General features: G+C 37.7%; 1 protein-coding gene across 1 annotated transcript in view; it reads left to right on the forward strand.

Moving 5' to 3' along the window:
- Positions 1-14,696, forward strand: part of grid1b (glutamate receptor, ionotropic, delta 1b) — a 484,036-nt gene that overhangs the window by 466,646 nt on the left and 2,694 nt on the right. Inside the window, exons 13-15 of the mRNA XM_016439916.1 lie at positions 3,003-3,198; positions 7,292-7,458; positions 10,189-10,429. Of these exons, the coding sequence (XP_016295402.1) occupies positions 3,003-3,198; positions 7,292-7,458; positions 10,189-10,429 (604 nt within the window). The remainder of the gene's footprint in view (positions 1-3,002; positions 3,199-7,291; positions 7,459-10,188; positions 10,430-14,696) is intronic.

Below are 14,696 nucleotides of genomic sequence, written 5' to 3' on the forward strand. Positions count from 1 at the left end.
TTTCTCCGATCACAAATGCAGACATGGTTTTATGTTTACGCGGCGCAATACGCAACGCAAAGCATAAAAAGACCGTATAAGTCATTATAATCAGTAATTATGTCCCCACTGGATGCAACAAATCCCTCGTTTGTAATGGGTGTTATTGGTTTTGTCTCATCTAGTGATGTCCGGATCGCAAACGAATCGTTCTATTTAACTGGATCTTCTTAGTGAACCGGTCGAACCAGTTCACCAAATCGAACTGAATCATTTGAAATGGTTCGCGTCTCCAGTACGCACTAATTCACAAATTACTTAAATTATTCGGTTTATAAACGTGCCTGACACTCCCTCTGACGCGAAATAAACCAATATCCCGAGTTATTCAGTTACTCCTAAAACCACATAAACACATTGCATTACACCAAATACACAACATAATGTTCGTTTTAGCAACGTCATATGACCCCTTTAAATATTTTAAGGATATTAAATAAAATAAGTTTTAGCAATGTTTCTGCAAAAGTTTAATTGACTATTGCATTTTACTATAATTTAACTCCATGGGTACTTATTGTTTCTTAAATTGTATATCCTTTTTTTCTTTTCTTGCTTCATTTCTTTGCATCTTACCTCTTCCCTCCACATACTGTGTGTGAGAGAAAGATACAATGAAATGGTACAAGGACATAGGAATCAAAGATAAACATCTGTAAATTGGAATATTTTTGATCACTCAAGCATCACTTCAAAGTCTCTCCTTTCTATGAGGACATAGGCATGTTTCGCTTGAGATTTTTTTCTAAAAGGCCGCAAGTCACCTCAGCTGCTTCCAGTTCTGGTCCTTCTACTTCCGGGTACGAGGCCTCAGTGATGCGTGTTTAGGGAGAGAAAGGGGATGTCACAAGACTAGTTTTGCCAGGTGAATCTCTGCAAACCTCTCATTCCTCCCACAGTACGTCTTCCAGTAGAGTTACCAGATGAGTTTGAGAAATCATCTGAGCGCGAGTTTGATTTTTCATTTGGGGCTCGTGAGGACAGTGAGCTGTCAATCGCAGCATCAGCGAGTGGGTTGGGGTCATTAGAAGCAGATGACTCAGCTGGAGCAGAATCCCCAGGTACTTCGTATCAGTCTGAGGCTGACGCTGAGATGGCGGCCATGCTTAGTCAGCTGAGAGTATCAGGCTCCCCCACCCTGCCCTGATCACACTCGGCTGAATGATTGGTTCTTGGGGTCCGAGCGTGATACTTAGCCATGCTCCCCTGCAGTTCCTTTCTTTCCTGAAGTTCATGAGGAGCTGACAAAATTGCGGACTGCCAGAACACAGTGCACCAGCTCCTTCATTCTCACCACCCTTGATGGTGGTCCAGCGAGGGGGTACACGGAGGTTCCCAGATGGAGAGAGTGATTGCGGTTCATCTTTGCCCATAAAACTGCCGTCACCTGACGGGACCACATGAGACATCCATCCAGGGCATGTAAGTTCACCTCATCCCTCGTGGCAAGAGCTTACACTGCCTCTGGACAAGCTGCGTTCACCCTGTACGCCATGGCCTACCTGCAGATCTACCAGGCCAAGGTGTTGAAAGATCTGCATGAGGGTGGTCCCAACCAAAGAGATGATCCAGGAGCTACACTCGGTGACTGACTATGCTCTTCGGGCTATGAAAGTCACGGTGCACGCTCTGTGGAGGGCGATGTCCACATTAGTGGTCCAGGAGCGCCACCTGTGATGATTGGTTGGAGGGGTAGGGGTAAGGGGAAGGGCCAGACAGCCCTTCAAACGAAGATTTTTCGGGACCACACTTCAAACGAAGGGGTATGAATTATCTCAGCATAAACCGGCTTCAGCGGCAACACATGGCTGCCCGAGCGAACAAAAAGACAGATAAATGTAAGCATTTTTGGCATTTATAAAGATTTTAACTGAAAGTAATCATTTGTTTTATGTTACATTCAATTGTGAGTTCATATTTATGGTCATGTTACTCAAAGAAATGTTTGCAAAAAATCACTAATATTTGCTAGCATTTCTCTTTTTAGAGTGAGTTTACTTAAAAAACAGCGATTATATCCTCTGGTTGCTGGAACATATAATGTAGCGATTCAGTATTTAAACTGTTGTTAATAAAAGTCGTGGGGCAGTGTTGACAAGTTTCTTTTCTCCTGGATGATACTACCTACAGACACACCTGAAGAGGTGCATGTTTTGAGTGATATTGCGCATGTTTCTTTAGCTGCAGCGGAGCACAGTCTCACACTTTGCTTATATAGGTACATATCAAAATAACAAATTCATAATCTTTTCCACTGTTTATTTGTAAACAAACAAAGTCTGCATAGGGAGAGAATGAAGTGTATTAGTAGTCAACATTGAAATAGGCATGTGATATAATGATGTGAATTGTTTGAACTGTTTGCTAAACGCTGAACACACATTTTTGGCAGTGGTCTAGTGTCCTTGAGTTATTCAGCCTGAGGGTGGTCCTCTAATGTTTAATGACAGGCTTTAAGTACATACACACATTAAATGTTATCTTAGAATGTGTACCATAATTTCAGATGCAAGTATTTATTGCATCCAAATGTTGATTTAGAATGTTACAAGTTGTGAAGGAATTCAGGAGAGGAAAATATTCGATTTTCAGAACAAACATAAAACAAATAAAACAGGCTGTTCACATGAGCACATTTAAACTAAAAGATGTATACTTTCACTAATTTGGTGTACTACTTCACTTTAATTTCTTGAAAAACGCTATAGAATCTAAACAAATGGAAGTGTGCATGAAATGAGGATGTGTCACCAAACATTAGAATTCTTGTGAGACAGAGAACACTTAACCTGTAAACATCCCATGTACACTTCAAGTGTCTCTCAGTCTTTAATAGTCCATTATTTATATTACTCATTCTTAAGGTGAGAGACTTGAACGAACCCTCACCATGATTATTAAACTTTTTAACCTGATCTTTTTTAAACATTTTTTTTACCTGATCTTGTCTATCTATCCAACAGAACGTTTCAGGATCTTGCAAGACAGATGGACTATTCCTACGGCACTGTTAGGGACTCAGCAGTGTACGATTACTTCAGAGCCAAAGGTACAAACCCGCTGGAGCAGGACAGCACGTATGCAGAGCTGTGGAGGACAATCAGCAAAAACAATGGACAGGACTTCTCCGTTTCTAGCCCTTCTGAAGGCATACGCAAGGTATGATCGTTGCTCACCTATATGCTATATGATTTCAGAGATTTATGAAAACAGAAAGACATTGTAAGAACTGTGTTTTTGGCATAATCTTTTGGGATAATCCTTCAATCTTTACTAATCTCTTATTTGCATCCGAATTTAGTCTGTTACAGTTGTTGTAATTGTTGGGGCATCCCCCTGAAATTCTGAGTCAGAAAAGTATGTCTTTAGCTCAGGAGAGCAGTCATTGAAAAGTTTTGGCAAGCCAGTTGCTATAATCAAATATTCAACATACAACAGGTGAATGTGACATAGCTTTTCCTCTACTTTCTTACTTCTAAGTGATGTGACTTCTCAGTGACGATGGTGATGGCCAGAGGAAATGCTAAATGAATTCTAGAATATTCTGGGCTCTGCACATTGAGTCACCAGATAATGAACTGATCCAAAAGCATTGAGCAAATGAGCTTGTTTTAGAAGACGGGTGGCATGTCTGTAGGTGTGTACATTTTAGCATCTTGTCAGACTGCATATGATTGATGCACATAGTAAAGAGGGGATGTGTAGGATCCCTTAAAAACAAAAATGAAAAAAGGTATATTTAATTTAACTTATGAACCTAAAAGTTAATTTTATTAAGTAAAGTTCAAGTATATTTTGGGTAACACTTTATTTTAAGGTGTCCTTGTTACACACGTTACATGTACTTACTATTATAACACTTAATTATGTATAATTGCATGCAAGTAACCCTAAGCCAAACCCTAATCCTAATGTAGTTAATTAATATTGCTCAGTACTTAAATGTATAATTGCACTGTAACAAGGACACCTTAAAATAAAGTGTAACCATATTTTGTAAGTGTACTCTGTGTAGTAGTAAGCATATTAATTCCAATGTACTAGTAGTATACTTGTAAATGCACTATTTAATTACTTATTGGGATTAAATCGAGCCACTTTTTAGATTATTAAAGTATAGGCTACATTTAAGTGTACTTTCTGTTACAGTTGTAATTTTTTTCTTTTGAGTACACAAGTTGGTAACATGTTTTATGGTGTCTGTTACATATGTTACACATACTTACTATAGTAATAACAATAAAGGTGACACTTTAGATTAGATTAGATACATATTCACTATTTACTAAGAGTTCTCCCTTATTAAACTCCTAATTTTCTGCTTATTGATAGTAAGGTAATTTTTGTTGTAATAGTTATTATTTTTAGATATTGGGTAGAGTTGAGGGATCTAGAATCTAGAGACCTGTCACAATGGGCATGCAGAATAAGGCATTAATGTGTGCTTTATAAGTACTAATAAACAGCCAATATGCCAGTAATATGCATGCTAATAAGCAACTAATTAATAGTGAATAGTATTCAGACTTTTAGTATAAGGTGACATTGTTACTTCATAATTACACAAAGAAGTACTGAGTAATATTAATTAATTATGTACTTACTAGGCTTAGAGTTACAGTAGTTACTTGTAATTATGCATAGTTATTACTATAATAAGTACATATGTAACTGTCTCCTTAAAATAAAGTGTTTAAGACTGATAAAAAGTAGAGTATGTCCATCCATCATCCATTCTCCAAACCTCTTGTCTGAAGCATATCTGAAGGACTGAAGCATATCTCAGCGTGTTAGGAAACTCCGTCCCCCATGTGAAAAGGGTTGCAGCTTGCTTCTGCACTGCAGCAACCATCAGGTGGGAAGCCTGACACACTCATCTCTCTAAAAACCAGCTACTGTGTTGTACCCTATGGTGCTCTAGAGTGGACCAACCAGTCATGGTTCCCGGAAATTGGGAAGAATTTGTGAGTTCTACCATAGATGATACGGTGGAACTCATAAATTGTCTCACCATAGATGAGACAATCTGAAATCCTAACAACTGGAGTTATGGTTTGGTATTTGGTATGCCATGTTTGGTAGTTCAGCAAAGCCTGCATGCTTGCTGTCAAAATCAGTAAAAGATTACAATTTTACAAGCAGTGCTGAAAGGGCATGAATAGGGGTATTTACCTGATGTTCTGAAAATGGAATGTGAGTGTCAATTGGAGCTCTAAGTCTATGTAGCTGCATTTCACCAAATCATGCCTTTGTAGCTGGCTCGTCTGTGGGCAGGCATGACTTAATTATAGAAATTGCTAACGCCCAGTTGCTCCTGTCTGGAGTTCCGATCAGATGCTTTCAGAGCTAGTTATGTTCCAAAGGTGCTAGTCGTGCTCTTTAGTGCTCAGGCTAGTGTGCAAGCAATCTTTCCCCCACCATTTAGAACAAACACTTCATATATAATGTCTGGTGCAGGCATTACATATATATGTGAAGCGCACCCACAGGTTCAGACTGTCAGAGAGCTTTTTTTAATCTTTTTTTTCAGGATGTACAAAAGGTATATCCTCACATATTTCCTGCGCCCATGGATCGCAGGGTTTATTGTGCTCTATTGGAGTGAAATTCCACCCATTAAGGGGGATGGCCTCCCTTGGGCATAGGCAATGGTGTCTTCAGGACATGATGATGGGCTAATCCTGGTCCTTACTTGTTATTAGTTAATTTATTTGCTCCGTCTGGCCCTTATTTTCTTCTTTGTTTCTACCTGTGCATTTCTAACCCTCTGTTTCAGTTGTGTATTGTCCGTTCTCTTCTTTATTATGGTTTGCAGCATCTCAGTATTGTTTTTCTTTCCTGTTCTCCTACGTGTTTGTTATTTGAATTTTGTTTCAATAAATATACCGCTGCGATTATATCCTACCTCAAATCCTCATTGTTCCTGAAACCAGCTGTGACATCTACACCATTTGCATGATGTACTTAATGGGGGAAAAAAAGTTATTAAAAGCACAATAACTCATGAAAAATAATTAAATTCGGTAGTCATATGCTATACAGTTAATTTTCAGATATAGCCATTCACTGAGAAAAAAAAAAGACTTTTAAGAGCAAGCATAAGCCTCTGCCAGTAGTTTGCTTCAGAATTAAGCAGGACTATTGGATTTTGATAAATTCACAATATGCTCTTGAGTAACTACTGCACCAATGGATGGTAGGTCTGATTGCTAGGTCCGTGATTCCCAATTATTATTTTTTTCTTTCATCATCCAATCACATATCTCAGTATACAGAAACTAAAACCAAGTAAATGCTATTATAGGCAATTATTTTTTCTGCGTTCTATACTGACAGTTTTTGTAGAAGACATTGGCTAAAGAAGCGTTGCTAATTAAGTTAATTACTGGTTAACTTTTGTCTTTAATAATTACTTTTTTATACGTTTTATATTTTCAGTTGACTAGCACTAGCATTACCTTGTAGACTGCAGGGAAATTATTTTCCATTTAGTATCGGTTGTTAACATTTAGAATTGATGACCGATTGTCTATACAAGAGGCTTTTCTCTGAAGTCATCTTTTAAAATATCTTAATGTGCCCTTTTGAAATGAACAACGGACATTCAGTGTCAGTTCTTGAGAAACTCAAAGAAACAACTTTGAAAAGATCAAAGAGGAAGACTAGAGGAGTTTGATGAAGAAACTTTTAGAGTGCATAATGAGTTGAGGATGTGAAATCCTTTGAATCGGCCAATGAGGGCAGGTTTAGATCAATGAAGCTCCTTTTAACGAGAAAGAACTCAATAGATTAGTCAAGATTAGCCTCCAGAGTGTGATTGCAATAATAAAACACTTAAACAATAATAACTTTAGAGGATAAATAATGATAAATTGTATTGCTACCAGTCACAATGGTTATAAAGTTTTGATAATCATTCTAATTCTATGAGAACTGGGATGTCCACACCACAGCTATAGCGATAATGACACAAAGGAATTATATCATTAGAATCTTTTTTATTTTTTGAAGGACAGAAATATTCACAGATAATCAGAACCCACTCGGCAATCTAGCTTGAGCATTTAAAGTGGCGGACTAGATAGCTACAACCCACATTTATAATAAACAATTAACACTAATATATTTATTATTTATGGTGTGAACTGGCCTTTATACTGCAATCCCAACACACATTAAAAGATAATTATTCAAGTGTGTTGGTCAGAAAACTCTCTTAAATTGAATCTTAAGATGTATTTTTTTTTTTCAGGCCAAAAAAGGACCTTACGCATTTTTGTGGGACATGGCCGTGGTGGAGTATGCAGCACTGACAGATGACGACTGCACCATCACTGTAGCTGGCAACAGCATGAGCAGCAAAGGATACGGCATCGCCATGCAGCATGGGAGTCCTTACCGAGACCTCATCTCCCAAAAGTGCGTATTGCTTAAAAAATAACATGCAGCTGGTGTAAGGAGTATCTGTTGTTCAGGCAAAAGCTTGTCATAATTATTTTAAGCTGACAGTGCTTTGGGGAATTTAAGGAGCTGTATGGTGAAGAGTTGTACTCTAACTACTGCAAATGTGTCCCATGTGTCATACAAAAAGTGAATGAGGCAAAATATTTCACTGAATTTCACGTGTTTCTTATATAATGATATATATTCTGTTGTTTGGTGTGTGTTTTCAAGAGATACCTGTAATAATAACATGCAAATCCATTTGAAGATTCTGCAGACATGTTTCAAAAGTTTTTCATTAGCCTGCTCCAGTTACCACATAAATGACTCGCAATGTCACAGGAACTTTGAATCTCCCACAGTTCACAGCTATTCTTTATTACCCACAAAGCCTTGATTTGACATTACCAGTTGTTTCTTAGGTTTAGTTTTACATGCATTACAAATTGATCCCTTTGTGAATGTAACAGATGCCAGCAGGCTGTTTAAAGCTCTACATAATCACTTGTAACCAATTAAGATTGTTGAATTGCATTGCTTTTGGATTTTGTTAAGCTGGGTAATGATCTTTGGTTGCCTTCTCACTCACTCTGTATCGATCTATCTAGAATATATTAGCATGACCCAACCACCAGCAATACCCAGCATCAAATGTTTTGCCTTGTGTTTGGACATTTATGTCGTAGTTCTTGTCTAGTGTTACAGAACAGCTGACCATGAAACACCCCCAATACCCCTAAATAGGGCACTATTTGAGGGGAAAGCCATTTGTAGTGGTGTCTGAAACCATAGTGGATATTATCGAGTGCACTCATTCAATCCCATAATGCAACACAATGACGAGTGAACAACCGACGTACACTCAACAGCTAGAGAATACCCATAATGCACTGTGAGGGTTGTGACAAATGAATTCCTTCGTCTCGCCAGAAGATGGTGCATGCAGCTGAATCATCCATCCACACTTTCCCAACTGCTGGTCCAATTACTGATATTACGGCAACTGTACAGCATAATATCAGGTATACCTTTCATTAGAATTTAATGTTAAATATTTTAATAGAGGTTTACACATGCTAGTTTCCATGACAGAGTTCAAGATTAATATTTTTTATTACTACTGGAGGTGCCAGTTTGCAAAGTTTTCGAATGATTATTAAACAGCAAGCACAAACTATGCAATAGCAGCAGCCCTTCCGGCACACTCAGTATCCAAATTCTCACACTCGTTTTTATTCACTCCTTCAGCTGGACTATATTAGTGGACTAATATAGGGAATAGTGAATAAGGTTATAGAGGGTGATTTCGAACACAGGACAGGGCTTAAATACACAAGATAAACGAGGAGACATAGGACACCTGGGGACACAATCAAGGACAACGGCTGACCTGTTGGCCCATGGGGACCAAGATTCAATTCCTGCTGCCTTATATATTTAGTTTAATATTAAACAATACTTTATTTATTTATTTTATTTTTTATTATTTTATTTTTTTTAATTTTAGCTCAAGGTAGGCTAACAATATTGTGAAATTAGGCCGTGATCCCACTCCTCCTTACTCACCTCTACTTTTCTATCTACACTCTGTCATCTTAGAAAAGAATGGCAAAAATCTCCAAAAATAAAAAAATGCCTCGGGCAAATAGGAAAATGCATTCTAAGGCAGCTTGGAGGGAGTTTGCAGGTATTACGCAGTGAACCGTAATGTCATCTCCTCTTAAGTGAAGAATTCATTTTACTATTTTGCTTTGTGGCCCATCATTATCTGTTCTCTCTACCACTGTCGTCTTGTGACAGCCCCCTTGCATGTTATATTCTTAAATGTCCTTACTTTCCTCTTTTGTTTGTACCAGCAAAGGTATAAAATGTAAAAAACATTTAACCAAGTAACATTTATGCTTAAGGTTAGCTACTGTAAGTGATTTCTGCGCATCTAGTGGCACCAAACAGAACTGCAAACATAACTAGATTTTCTAAAGAATAAGTATGTAGTGTTTGCCTGTGCAAAACTCTGGGTGTTTACTGGGGCATTGCCCTGCACTTTCATTGGTGTTATGGATAGGTTGCGAGTTAGTCCAATCTTATGACAATTTAATGTGGTAAACATTTTACTTTTTGGTGGCTAATTTGTATGATTTTATTTGTACATTTTCATATGATCGCATATGCCCAAGTGATGGTTATATATAGGGATGGGGTTAGGAGTAAACCTTCCTGCTTGCTTTTTTCTAAAAATTCACCTTGGACAAATTCATATGAACTCATCACGTTGTAAAATAGTTCCCTTTCATTCTGTCACTTTCGACGTCATGTAGGTGACCGACTAATTGAGAGCCCCAATTCGTCAGTTACCGACGTGACGTCTCCATTCCCTCCTTCAGGGAATGAGGGTTACATATGTAACTGAGACGTTACATTTTTTCTGTAAGATTGTGTTCGTTGTTCTGGGTAAATGCTTGCTTTGGGAAACTACTAATAATTAAAAACATCTACTAAAAAAATTCCAAACAGTTTCACAAACACTCCCATTGGTCAACAAACAAACAGCCCTGCCCAAACACACAAACACACACACCTACAAGTTTGCTGATTGGTTAACATGCACAGGATGCATTAAAAAAAAGAAAGAAAGAAAGAAAGAAAGGAAGCAACCATATGTAAAACTTCACATAAAATAATTACATTCCATGTCATCCTTCACAGGATTCTGGAGTTGCAGGAGAAAGGAGACCTGGATGTCTTGAAACAGAAGTGGTGGCCTCGGACTGGCCGCTGTGACCTCAACAGCCACAGTAATGCCCAACCCGATGGTCGGTCGCTCAAGCTGCATAGCTTCGCTGGCGTTTTCTGCATCCTAGCAGCAGGGCTCCTGTTGGCCTGTCTGGTGGCCGCCCTGGAAATTTGGTGGAACAGCAATCGCTGCCGGCAAGAGCAGCCCAAAGAGGTGACCGAGCTCAGGGCGCGGAAGACAGAGCAGGGAGAGGACACTGCCACACTCTACTTTAAGGATCCCGCAGCAGACGCGAGCCCCGATTTAGTCGAGCTCCAGTATACACAGTTATAGGTGTGCCCTGATGAAATCAAAATTGGTCCCCCGCCTACTTAACATAACGACAGATTTTATGTGTGCTTGGGGTGTGCACAGTGCCCTTGATGAAGCAGGCTTTACAATTTAGAATGCCACATTTACTAATAAGCTGTGATTGTAGACCATTTTAGAACACAACAGCTCTGCTTCAGAACCTAGTGAGTTGCTGTGTACTGTCTACAACAGGCAACTACCTTCCAATGTAGGTTTCTAACTAAAATGGAACCTCACTACAAAGACAGCAACATTTATAGTTCTGCTTGGTGAGCTCAATTCCAATATTGCAATTAGCATATTGGTAAGTTAAAATGTGATACTCCAAAAATACATAGTACAGTGTAAGTTATTTTATTGACAACTTTCCGTATTAAATGTATATTCAGCACTATCTTGGATCTTTTTCCTTTTTTTTTTCATTGAGCTCATTGCACTGCATTCAGAAATGCCTTCTCTCTAAAAAAAAATGCAATAATGCTTTCAATTTTGACCAAAATAAGGTATCTAATCTTACTTCTGGATGAGTTTTTACATTGTGACATGCCTATGATGCCTTGAAGTGTGTCTAGGCTGACATTTAGAACAGAGTTACTGTATTCCACCAATTACATTTTTCTTTGAATCCAAAGTAAGAATAGTAGATAGACTTTTTTCATTCCAAAGTTCTCTATGGAGGCTAAATCATATTACTCTTTTTTTATATTATCCAAAAGATTATCAGACATTTTCAGCTGAAAAAATACCTCAAATACAAAATTGTTTCAGAGCAACTTGCACCTTGGCAGTGGCAAAATATTACAAATGTTTTTCCAGTATTCTATACCAGAAATGTCCTTAGATCTTTGGTAACCTTGCAATGTTCATCTGTTTAATTTATTCTTTCTTCCATTTAATTTTTTAAACAACAGTTTATACCCATAATTGTGCCTTCATGATGCAATTAAGTGTCTAACTTTAGTGTTCTCTTCAAATCAGCTACTTCTAAATATCTGAATAATTGCTTCACTTTATAACCTCTTTTATAAACCTTTCTAAATCCTCATCCACTGCCAATGAAACTGTATGTAATAGACTGGACCAGGGTTGATGTGGATCCGTAAACTAAAGTGTGCGCAAATTGTGTGCTTGCATGATTCTGTCTGCTCAGATATTCTTAAAAAAGAGCCACCCCAAAAACATAACTCGAACCCCAAACAGTCAATAATCCCTAGTAATTTACTGTGTGACATCCTGTTGCAATTATATGTCAATGTGGACAAGTTTTATGGATTTAATTATTGGATTTATTTATCTCTATATTTTCTATTTTACATTTATTCTTCATTTGTTTATGATCTCATGCAGGTTAATAAGGATTACAGACTGGCAAGGGTTTCTGGTCCATTGACATATAATGATATTGCTACTGCTTCATCGGAGGGGAGCAAGGACATTTGGACAGACAGAGAAAAAGACTGGGATGAAGCAGAAGCTATTGACACAGGTCAGAATAGAATTGTAGGCCTCTTTTTTGATTGGCTGGGAATTAACCGGACCAGATGTAGAAGCCATCAAACATTAAAGATTTCTTTTATTTTGTGTTTTAGTTGCCTCATTTAGTAGATTCATCTTCCAAATTGTGTTGGGTTTAGAATGACGCCTCTGCTTTTCCTGCATTTTTTATTTTTTTTATTTTTTTTTTAAGTATTAGCAAAATACCACATTAATGATGATAAATTATTTTCCAGTTAAATCCAAATCAGTGTTAAGCACACTTCTGCTGTTTAATTGGTGGCATTTATTTTTTGAAACATTAAGCTATTGCAACATGATTATGAACATATTGCAATAAGAGTTCCACTACTTGTGGCAGTGATGACTTAATTAGTGTGAATCTCTTTCATGAATCAGTGATGTACAATTATGTAATCGCCCTATAATTTAAATGACTAAACACTAAAGAAATCTCGTAATTGTGTTAAAAATGATGCATGATTAATTTGCATACCTTCAAACGAAGGCGAGGATACATCAAACTCAGTCAAGTGCTTGCTTGGTGGTGTACATGACCATGAAAGAAGCAATAAGATTCCACAAGGATAAATGTCATTGCAAATAGCGTTGGTAGGGCAGCAGATGCCCTTGATTTCAGATCTCAGACTTTTTTCCTCCTCCTGTATAACAGGAAGGATAATCACAATATCACAATCAGAATAGGACTCAAATTTACACTTTAGAATCATTAAGATTCTTAACAAGATTCACTAGTAAGAAGGTTAGCTGGAAATTATTGAATGGCCTGAAGCAAATCTAGAATGCACTCTCCTTATAGATGAATGGAAAGCTTGATGCTCAGGTTTTGGATTAAAAATTAACCTGTTCTTTATCATGATGATTGACATGAAAGCTGAGTTTGGGTAGTTTCACCACCTGTTATCTGTTTGCAATAATAAAGCTAGGTCTCTGAACCTGTGTTCTTTTACTTTCTGCAAACTGTGGATACAATTTACAAGTCACAATTTACCATCTGTTGATTGACTATGGTGAAATGACTAAATGAATAGATACACTATTTATAGGACAAGAGGAGTAAATTGGTAGTACACATATTTAGTCTAGAAGTCATTGCATCCGGTTAGACAGATAATGCCCAGTCCCGCATATTTCAGCACATCCAAATACACTAATCAGATCTGAAAATATTGCATCCCTAAAGTGTAATGCATCCATAGAGGAAATGTGGCTGTAGTCTGACAGAAACCAAACATGTTTTGGAAAAAACACATAATTGAGTGTTTGTAGCTGAGAATAAGCAATCCGGTTATTTCCTTCAGTTCAGTTATTTTTTTATTTTTTATTTTTTTACTTGTTCACTTTTTCCAGCAAAAGTCTGCATTTATATATATATTTATACAACAGTTCATTCTGGTTCTCAAATCTGATTGGTTGAGAACCGTGAGATATTGTACTGGTATCGCTACAGGAACGCCCTTTCACAATTTTTTTATCACTCCGCTTGTTCTAGCCGGGTCTATGTTTTTTTTTTTAATTATTCACTGAGCTAATCGTAGAGTACGTTAGTTAATATAAGAAGAAACGTCTAGCTTCGCGGTCTCTCTCTCTCTCATTTGGATGCTCGTCTTGTCGCATTGTTTCTCTCTTATAAACTCATTATTTCTCACTAATAACCTAACTGAAACAGCAAGAAATGTCTAGCTTCGCGGTCTCTCTCTCTCTCATTTGGATGCTCGTCTTGTCGCATTGTTTCTCTCTTATAAACTCATTATTTCTCACTAATAACCTAACTGAAACAGCACATGCCCTTGATACGAATTCTAAAAGTGACGTATGTTTAACTGTCAACTTGAGCTTTGAATCCGTGGCGGAAGGAATTAGTTCCGCACAAAAGAGGGTTTTATTAGACACTCCGTTGTTTCTTGTTTAATTACACACATGTTCCATCGAACTGTTGTATAAATGCAATATCACTCTCGTACTCGAGCAATACCGGCTCTATATCAGCAGCTGTGATTGCCTCAGGCCTAATCACAGCCATGCTGTTATAGAGCCGGTATCGCTCTCGTACTCAAGTGATATTGCTCATTTAAACAATGTTGATAACCAAACAGTTGGTTGCCAACATTCTTCAAAATATCTTCAAATTATCAGCATTGACTTCCATAGTATGAAAAAAAAAATACTATGGAAGTCAACGGGGACCAGCAACTCTTTGGTCTCCAACATTCTTTGACATATCTTCAATTTCTGTTCAGCAGAAGAAAGAAATTCATGGAGATGTAGAGCAATTTGAGGGTGAGTAAATGATGATTCATATGTGGGTGAACTATCCCTTTAAGGATTGAAATGCTTTTCTTTTGTTTTAGTTTGGAAAATAAGCTCTATATCAGCGGCTGTGATTGCCTCCGACCATGCACAGCAATGCTGATATAGAGCCGTTATCGCTCTCGTACTCGAGTGATATTGCTCATATACTGAACAAAATTATAAACGCAACACTTTTGTTTTTGCCCCCATTTTTCATGAGCTGAACTGAAAGATCTAAGACTTTTTCTATGTACACAAAAGGCCTATTTCTCTCAAATATTGTTCACAAATCTGTCTAAATCTGTGTTAGTGAGCACTTCTC

The sequence above is a fragment of the Sinocyclocheilus anshuiensis genome, unplaced genomic scaffold, assembly GCF_001515605.1.
Source record: "Sinocyclocheilus anshuiensis isolate Anshui unplaced genomic scaffold, SAMN03320099.WGS_v1.1 scaffold151, whole genome shotgun sequence".
Lineage (NCBI taxonomy): Eukaryota > Metazoa > Chordata > Actinopteri > Cypriniformes > Cyprinidae > Sinocyclocheilus > Sinocyclocheilus anshuiensis.